We start from the raw sequence: 10,230 nt of genomic DNA, 5'->3' as shown, positions 1-10,230 counted from the left end.
AAAAAAGAAAAAAAAAATTCCTAGAATCAAAAGAGAACGAAGGTACAATATACTAAAATGTTTGGGGCACAGCAAAAACATTGCTCAGAGGACAATTTATAGCAATAGATGCACACATCAAAAAAGAAGAAAGAATCAAAATCAACATCTTAAACCAACATCTCCAAATACTAGAAAAAGAACAGAGGAAAACAAAAAAAAAGAAGAAGAAGCCTACATTCACCAGAAGAGAGGAAATAATAAAGATTCTCATAGACATAAATGAAACAGAAAACAATAGAAAGAATCAACAAGACTAGAAATTGCTTCTTTGAATGATTATGGTCATGTTATCAGAAGGAACCAGTCCCTGGAGAAATATAGCATGCTTGGTAAAGTGGAGGGCAGCAAAAAAGGGGAAGAACCTCAACAAGGTGGACTGACACAATAATTTCAACAATGGACTCAAGCGTAGTAAGGATTATGAGGGTGGCGCAGGACCAGGCAGTGTTTCGTTCTGTTGTACTTGAGTCACTATGAGATGGAATCAACTTGACTGCACTTAACAACAACAACAATAATCCTTTAATCACTTTCATGTTATATGACACCATTGCATTTTAGCAAGGTACTCATTTTACAAGAGAAGTAAGACAACGCACTCATAACCATGAAATTCAATAGAATTATCATGTAACTAATTAAGGAATCAGATGAGCCAAGAGTTGTAGAAATCAGTTATTGAAGAATTAGTTCTTGGACCAAAGTGTTGGTGCAACATTTTGCAAAGTTGAATCACTGTCATCCAAGATAATGATCTGTGCTCTGCATTAGGAATCAATATGTGAGGCTATTTCTTCCATAACGAGATCACAGGTCCAGGTACAAGGGGTATAAATTGGGACAGTCCCTATGAAACCTACTAAGCCACTTGCAACTTCTACTCTCAACTTTTTTCTTTCTGCCCATATGACTTTGGAATCTTATGAGTTAGCATTCTTACTATTTGAAAAAGGAGTAATTTTATAAGGGGCCACTCTAAATGTTTATTTCTAAAATAAACTATAGACTGAGACTGTCTTCTGGACATTTGTGGGATTCTTCATTTCACTGAATCAGCAGGTAAAATGGATGCTGCTTGAACAATTTTTCTTAGAAAGATCAGCACAAGGCCGGTCCCCATGAGGCGGAGGCTAAAGATGTCCCAAATGTCCAAACTACCATGGCACTCCATCATTTCAGACATTAGCTCCTCCTCCTCCTCCCAGTAATTTCCCCAGTCTTAGGGTTCTGTATTTCGCTGTAACGCCTCACAGAACTCACAGACACCCAAGGGTTCGTCTCACGTAGTAGTGGTGGAGGCTGGCAGGCTGGCGAGTCCCAGGTCCGTGAGTAGGTCTGGCGGATCCTCCCAACTCTCGGGGTTTGATGAACCTCGATCAGCAGATCAGATGATGGCTGCTGTCCCAAATCTAGGGGTGAGATGAGGATGATCCAAGGCACAAAACCGGAGCAAGAGGAGAGCTAATCTTCACAGGAGATTCATAGGTATACCCTCAGGGAAGCTAAGGGTGGTGATCTGAATTATACCCTCCAGCAAGGCAGGACTCAAGATACATTCCACCTGTGTTGCCCCAATAGAATTAACCTAAATCCCATCACAGAGTCGATTGCCAGTCATTACAGGGAATGACTACTACCAGCTGCCCAGCCAAGTTGATACCTGACCTTAACTACCACACCACCCCAAATAGGCATGGATAATGGGATTTACAAAACATCACAGAATGGAGGACAATGGCTAGAAGGGCCACACCAAGCAATTCCCTGCAGTTGCTTTGTATTCTTTTGGGTGACAGATACTAATTAGCAATAGGTGGAGTTAGAAAGGAAGCAGGGAGGAATATAGCAGCAATGCAGGGAATTTTCTAGAATGCCTTCTACCACTGCCATACCTGATGATAAATCTTAATGAACCACGACAACCCTTCAATAGAGGCAAGAACACAAAGCTCATATTCTTCATCAAAGAGGTTTGAGTCACCCCATCAGGGAATCTTCAAGACATTAGGTTTATTTTTGAGACCAACAGAATGGAAAACTTATTATGAAGGACAATATTCACAAGGGGATATTCAATTTCTCTGTTTCTTTTCCCTACTAAAACTTTGCTCTAGTAATCATTAAAAAGTCATCTTTTTCAGTGAAGAATCAAAATGGATCGATCCCTTTGATCCTCCCAAAGGATCCATATGCAAAGGGAACAATACAACTCTTTGTATGTTCTTCGACTTGTGCTAGACTCCTCTCTTTTCTTCTTTTTTATTCTAGAGACTCTGTGGTCCTTATGGACCAGGCTCTGGACCCTAGGCCTAGTTGTCTTAATAATGACTTAAGCATCCTTCTTTCCCAGAGGACTATCTCCCAGAAGGGGAGGGAAACCTCAGTGCTACACTTATTTGCTAAAATTGCGGTGCTGTGCTAAAATCAAAGCCATTACAGATAACTGCTGCAGATATTTTGGCTATCAGGGATTATAGATGGAGCAGTGTCTCTACTTTTCTTACATATCCATGGCAATCTGTGCTCCTTTGCTGAAAGCCTATAGGCACCTAGGAATGGAGGAGGAAGAATGTCCTGTAGATTGATACCTCAAGATAACTTGGCATGATTACAGAACATAATTTCTGGAATTATTTCAGTCTGGCAGATTGACATTTGGAAAATTCACTTTGTCTCTTTCTATAAAGACCTAAAGCATTTTTCAAGGAAATGACCAATAAAGGCAGGAAAATAGTTTAAAAACAGTGAAGAGGAAAATAAATCACATATATGGGAAAAATATAATGTTAGGATAAAGAACATGTATTTGGGATTTCCTTGTACAGGGGTTTGTTTTATTTTAAAGTATTGTTTTTCATTATTTATAGTTGTGACATAGACATTAATTAACTTTATGTTTACCATTTCTAGAATTAAAACAATAACAAAAGGCAAACATGGGAATTCTTCCTCACTTCTGACAAGATCTGACAAATTGCTAGACCATATGAGGCAAAAGTAACTTTCAAAACATGTAAGTTTTTGATAAGTAATAGGGGACAAATGGATGACTTATTTGTTGGCTGCTATTGGAAGTAGTACCTTTTCAATGTACAAATGTTTTCAGTTATAAACCTGATAAAGTTTTTATGGCTTATTAGGAGTAAATCCTAAAAGTTAAAATAACCTGTATCATTGTTTTTAGATAAGATTAGTAAATAAAGTGCCTAAGGCATATGACTGCTAACCAGAAGACTGGAGGTTCAAACCCACCAGCCACTCCTTGGAACGAAGGTGGGGCAATCTACTTCTGTAGTGATACCTCCTCGGAAACCCAAGGAGATGTCACTATGTGTCAGATTTGACTTGAGAGCATTTTAAAAATATTATTTCATTAATATTATAAGGTTTGTTTTCACTGCTACCTCCCAACTCTCTAGACATTAAATATTATCTAGGTGCATATTCAATTTTTGATGGGGTTGATAATATTTTATTTTCCACGTTTAATATATTCTTGAATAACAATAATGCAAAATGCAATTTTTCTCTGTTGTACTTCACTCATGTTTTTTTAACTTCTTTGATTCCTTCTCTCACTTCAAATAGTTTATCCATAAAAGCTTACATATATCATTATCTTTAAACCTAATTAGCACTGATTATTTTGATACAAATTGTGGATTGGGCAAGGAAGGGTATAATAAAAAATAATTATAACTCATATTTGTTAAGACATTATCCTGCTAAAATGGTGCTAAATTATTTACATGCATTACTCATTTTATATCCCCTAGAGACCTTTGAGGGTTATATATTTTTTATCCCCACAATATACATGAGAATGACGTAGAAGCTTCAGTAACTTGTCCCAGGCCCCAGTCTGAAGGTGAGAGAAGCAAAGCTGAAACCTATGTCTATTTGCACTGTAAATCCTGCTAATCACTGCAAGATACATCAGGTTTTTCTCTGAATCTTCACGCTTAGTTATAATTCATCTTTTACTTGCATAATAAATAGTTCATGACTAATTACTGTTTGTCAGATACAGAACTTTATGTTGACAACATATAGAAGAAAATTGAAATTTTGATCTTAAGGAAATTATTGCAAAGGGAGGTAAAAAGTTATATTGAAATACTGATGATGGTTATGATCTTGGAAGCACGACGCATGCAGAGGGGTTTTAATGCAGATTCGAGAATTAAGTAGTTTATTCTGAATATGTGAAACTTAAACTAACGTCTAAAGCACACGTAGAAGAAAGTCAGGTAAGGGAAGAGCAAAGGCTCCTTATCGAAAGATGATACAGTGAATGGATTAAGAGCAAGGATTCTGGAGTTGTCCGGCCTTCAAATCCTTCTTGTGACACTAGTAGTTGACTTTCAATGTCTTCATTTCTTTGTGCCTCAGTGTTCTCATTTGTAAACTAGAGAATATTATAGAACCCATCTCATGTTACTGTTGCATAGCCTAAATAAATTACTATGAAAAGCACTTAGAAAAGGGTCTGTCATATAAATAGTGCACAGATGTTTGGTATTATAATTATTTCTTAGAGAGACTCATGCATATAAATATCCAAGGGGAGAAAAAGGGTGGACAATTGTTAATTCAATGAGTTCAAAATCTACTTGAGCTGTGTAGTAAGTGAATTAATGATGCCTATGAAAGTTATATTGAGGATAAATAAAAATGCACTCAACCATTTCTTCAACAATTATCTTTTTGTTCAATGTCCATGTCTAAAGTATTCCTCTAGCTATACTATTTGTAATCTTCATCACAACTATGAGCCTTGAGCTCAGGAAATGCTTAAAAATTTTTGAGAGGGCTTTGGGGGCCCATTAGAAGAGAAATCCTGCAATGGGCATGTAAATTATTTTTGTGGTTGGATGTGCATAACTTTTCTCTTAAGGGGAATATAATTTCCATTAAAATCAAGACGGAAAGAGTATCTATGACCCACAAAAAGTAACTGCATCTCCTAAATAGTTTTTAAATTAAGTCACATCCTTTACATGCACCGGTACTCAATTATTCCTCACTTAGGCTACTGAAGCCCCCAAGATCTCCAAGGTGAGGCTACTTAAATTGTTAAACAAATGCTAATTATTTATTCTTACTTCTGACCACTGCTTCATGATATTGATGTTATTGTGTAGATCATGAGTGGGAAATGTATACAGAAGTAGTGTTTGTAAATGTGAAATATATTGGAGTGGAAAGATGTTCCACTAGGTGCAGTGATAAAAGACCCAGTTCCACCAATTGAGGGGTATAAAAAATGAAACTAAACTTTGAATTAGTCCTATCTGTTGAAATAGGCTTCAATTGATGTCACAGTATTTCTATAAATCTAAGTTAATAATGATTATAAAGTAGGTTTAAATCCTAACACTGTCAGGGATTATATGAAACACTAGGATCAAAGCCAAGAGTTCATTTGTTTCTCTTGCCTTGTGCCTCTCAGCAGGTCTCTGCCATGGGTGACAGGGAAACAAGCAATCATTCAGAAGTGACTGACTTCATTCTTGTAGGCTTCAGGGTCCGCCCAGAGCTCCATTTTCTCCTCTTCCTGCTGTTTCTGATTGTTTATACCATGATCCTTCTAGGGAACATTGGGATGATGGCCATTATCATAACTGATCCCCGGCTGAACACACCAATGTATTTCTTCCTAGGAAACCTCTCCTTCATTGATCTCTTCTATTCATCTGTGATTGCACCCAAGGCTATGATCAACTTCTGGTCTGAGAACAAGTCCATCTCCTTTGCAGGCTGTGTGACTCAGTTCTTTCTCTTTGGCCTCTTTATTGTGACTGAGGGATTTCTCCTGGCAGCCATGGCTTATGACCGTTTCATTGCCATCTGCAATCCACTCCTCTACTCTGTTCAGATGTCAACACGTCTCTGTGTTCAGTTGGTGGCTGGTTCCTATTTCTGTGGATGCATCAGCTCAGTTCTTCAGACCAGCATGACATTCACCTTATCCTTCTGTGCTTCTCGGACCATTGACCACTTCTACTGTGATACCCGCCCACTTCAAAGGATTTCATGTTCTGATCCCTTTATCTGTAAAGTGATGTCTTTTTCTTTATCTATCATTGTCATATTACCTACCATCATAGTTATTATTGTTTCTTACATGTATATTGTGTCTACAATTCTCAAGATACCCTCCACCGAGGGACGTAAGAAAGCCTTCTCGACTTGCAGCTCTCACCTGGGAGTCGTGAGTGTGCTGTATGGTGCTGTCTTTTTTATGTATCTCACTCCTGACAGATTTCCTGAGCTGAGTAAAGCAGCCTCCCTATGTTATACCCTAGTCACTCCCATGTTGAATCCTCTGATTTACTCTCTGAGAAACAAAGATGTCAAAGAGGCTCTCAAAAAAATTCTCGAAAAGAAAAATACCATTCTTTGATTAACATTTCTCTTCCACCACTCTGTTGTTGCTGTTTACTTAGTGTCCTTTGTTGTCCTTAATGAAAACTATTGTTCTGAACATTATAAAAGTACTGTAAGTAGCTTTTTCCATGTAATGTGTTGCTGTTGTTCCGTGCCATTTTAGTTAGGTTCTGACTAATAGTGACCCTATATGCAATAGAATCGATCCTGTGCCATACTCAGAACCATTGGTATGTTTGCTGCAACCACAGTGGCAATCCATGTCATTGAGGTCTTTTTCACTGACCCTCTACCTTACCAAGTATGATGTCCTTCTCCTGGGACTGATCCTTTCCAATAACATGTCCAAAGTATGTGACACAAAGTCTTGCCATCCTCCTTTCCAAGGTTCACCCTCTAAGACAGAACTGTTTGCTCTTCTGGCAGTCTATGGCATACTCAATATCCCTCCCTAACTCCACAACTCAAATGCATCAATTCTTCCTCAGTCTTCCTTATTCATTGTCCAGCTTTTGCACATATGTGAGGCTATTGAAAACACTGTGGCTTGGTTCAGGAACACCTTAGTCCTCAGATTGATATCTTTTATTTTTACACTTTAAAGAAAATTTTTTGCAGCACATTTGCCAAATGAAATACGTCATTTGATTTCTTAACTGTTGTTTCCATGGACATTGATTGTCAGTCCAAGTAAAATGAAACTTTGACCACTTCAACATTTTCTGTTTATCATAATGTTGATTATTGGTTTAGTTATGAGAATTTTAGTTTTCTTTGTGTTCAGGTGTACTGAAGGCTATAATTTTGATCTTCACCAGTAAGGGCTTCAAGCCTTCTTCACTTCCAGAAAGCACACTTGTGCCATCCACATTTCACAGGTTGTTAATTGGAGTTTTTCTCCAATCCTGTTGCATTCTTTTTCATATAGTCCAGCTTCTCAGATTATTTGCTCATTATACAGATTGAATATGTATGATGAAAGGATACATATTCTTTCCTGATTTTAAACCATGCAGTATAACCTTGTTCTGATCAAATGACTCACCTCTTAGTGTATGTATAGGTTTCACATGAGCACAATTAAGTGTTCTGGAATTTCCATTCTTTGCAATGTTATCCATTGTTGTTATGATCCACACACTTGAATGCCTTTGCATAGTCAATAAAACACAGGTAAACATCCTTCTGGTGTTCTCTGCTTTCAGCCAAGACCCCTCTGACATCAGCAGTGATGTCCTCATTTCATGTCCTCTATTGAATCCAGCTTGATTTTCTGGCTGTCCCCTGTTGATGTACTGCTGCAACTGTTTTTGAGTTGTCTTCTGCAAAACTTCACTTGCCTATGATATTAGTAACCAAACCAAATTAAACTCACTGTCATCTAATTGATTCTAACTCATAGTGATCCCTTTTGGGTTTCTGAGGCTGTAAATCTCTATAGAAGTAGATTGCCTAGTCTTCCTTCCATGGAGTCGCTGGTGAGTTTGAACTGCCTACCTTCTGGTTAGCAGTCAAATGCCTTAGGCACTATGTGACCAGAGCTCCTTTGATATCAGTAACAGTGTTTGATAATTTCCACATTCTGTTGGATCACCTTTCTTTGGAATGGGCACCAATAGGGATTCCTTCCAGTCAGTGTCTGGGTAACTATATTCCAAAATTCTTGGCATAGCCTAGTGAGGACTTTCAAGGTTGTGTATATTTGTAGAAACATTTCAATTGGTATTCCTCCAATTCCTGGACCCTTGTTTTTTGCCAACACCATCAATGCAGCTTGAACTTCTTTCTTAATACCATAGGTTCTAAATCATATGCTACCTCCTGAAATAGTTGAATGTTGACCAATTCTTTTTTGGTACAGTGACTCTGTGTATTCCTTCTTTTGATGCTTCTGTGCTGTTCAATATTTTGCCCCTACAGTTCTTCAGTATTGCTACTTGAAGTTTGAACTTTTTCTTCAATTGTTTCAGGTTGAGGAATGCTGAGCTTTAACTTGCTCTTGAACACAGAACAGATAAAACAAATGGAATAAATCATGAAGTGAAAGAGCTGAACAGAAAATTGAAAGGGCAGCTCAAGAAGATAGAGATACTATGTGGGTGGTAACAGAGAAGCTCTTCTTGGGCTAGTTGGAAGATGTATAAGACCAGACAAGGAAGTTCTGTGCAGTTTATGTTAATTATGTGGAGTTGTAGTATACCTAGGTTAATGAAGAAGGACATACTTAAAAAAAATAGATAAAATACCTAGACCATACTAACTGATTAGGTTGAAAAGAGTATGGAACAATGACATATGTGTCTGAATTCTGAACTTGAGTTACTAAGTCATGATAAAAAGTATAGCAGTAGGTGAGAATCTAGAGGAAAATGAGTTAATTAATGTGTTAATTATTTGTTCAATTAAATAAATGGTTAAATACAAGTATCTGGTATGAGAACGTTTTGAAGTATTTTCTAACTGCATCAATTTCTGCAAATTTTGTAATATTATTGTTATTTTTTTTTAATCAATGAAATGGAAAAATCATAACCACTTCAGTTTAGTGAGAATTGTATACTATCCAAGTATTGTGCTTAGATTTGGTCCCTGGGTAGCTCGAACAGTTTGCCCTTGGCTCCTAATCTGAAGATTGGTGGTTTAAATCTGCCCTGTGATGTTGTGGAATAAAGACCTGGTAATCTACTTCAATAAAATTTTGGTCATTGAAAGCCCTATGGATTGCAGTTCTATGCTGAAACATGTGGTGTTGTTGTGAATCAGAATCTATGGAAACAGATCTTTTTATTTATTTTGGTTATAGTGCTTAGAATAGCATGTAGCATAGTGTAAGCATTAAAAATATAATCCACAAAATTATAATTAATGGGGAAGATGAAATTAATAAAATAAATAATTGCAAACATAATTGCTGGGCCATGTAAGGGAAAAATCAAATGGATATTTACTCAGAAATCTTGCTTTTTTAATTGAGAAAGTAAAAATGAAATGTCAGATAAATTAAACTGTGTATTAATTAGTGATGTGGTTGACTTAGATTCTGGTACAAACTCTTTATCTCATTACAAATCTTTAACAACAGTTCTGCCTTATCCCAATGGTGAATAGTATTTTATTATTTCTCATTCTTTTTAAAAAAAAAAAAAAAAAAACTTTGTTGAGATATAATTCATATGAAGTGTATGGATTTTAATTTATTCACAAATTATGTAACCATAACTGCAATCTAAATTTAGAAACTTTTCATCACCTCAAAGAGAATCCTTGTATGCATTAATAGTCACTCACCATTTTCCCCACAAGTTCCCCCAGCCCTAGGCAAATGCTAGTCTACTTTCAGGCTCTATGCATTGTCGTATTATAGACAATTCATATATAAAAGTGATAATATGTGGTATTTTTTAATTAGCTTCTTTCATTTAGCATAATGTCTTCAAAGTTCACCCATATTGTAGCATGTACCAATATTTCATTCCTTTTCAATACTGAATAATATTGCATTACATAGATATTCCACATTTTATTTATCAGTTAGTTCATCAATTAATGAACATTTTTCTTATTTTCACTTTTTGACTAATATTGCATTATGGCTTTGATTTGCCATTTCCCTAACAGCTAATGATTTTAAACATATTTTCATTTATTTAATGACTATGTGTTTATATGTATATGTGTATACACACACACACACACACACATATAGCAATATTTATTCAATTGTTTTTCCTATTTTTTACTTGGGTTGTTTTTAATCATTAAATTGGAAGAGTTCTTTACATATTCTAAACACAAATC

The 10,230-nt window shown here is 36.4% G+C and overlaps 1 protein-coding gene across 1 annotated transcript; it reads left to right on the top strand.

Annotated features, from left to right (window-relative positions):
* Positions 1-5,402: 5,402 nt before the first annotated feature.
* On the top strand, positions 5,403-6,448 carry LOC103204303 (olfactory receptor 9K2-like). The gene has a single exon (XM_007949456.2). The coding sequence runs from the start codon at positions 5,507-5,509 to the stop codon at positions 6,446-6,448; it is 942 nt and encodes a 313-aa protein (XP_007947647.1). The 5' UTR covers positions 5,403-5,506.
* The last annotated feature ends 3,782 nt before the right edge of the window (positions 6,449-10,230 follow it).

The sequence above is a fragment of the Orycteropus afer genome, unplaced genomic scaffold, assembly GCF_000298275.1.
Source record: "Orycteropus afer afer isolate SDZICR_OR568_19922 unplaced genomic scaffold, OryAfe1.0 scaffold00247, whole genome shotgun sequence".
Lineage (NCBI taxonomy): Eukaryota > Metazoa > Chordata > Mammalia > Tubulidentata > Orycteropodidae > Orycteropus > Orycteropus afer.
Note: the sequence above shows the minus strand (reverse complement) of the source record. Positions and strands in the feature narration are given on the sequence as shown.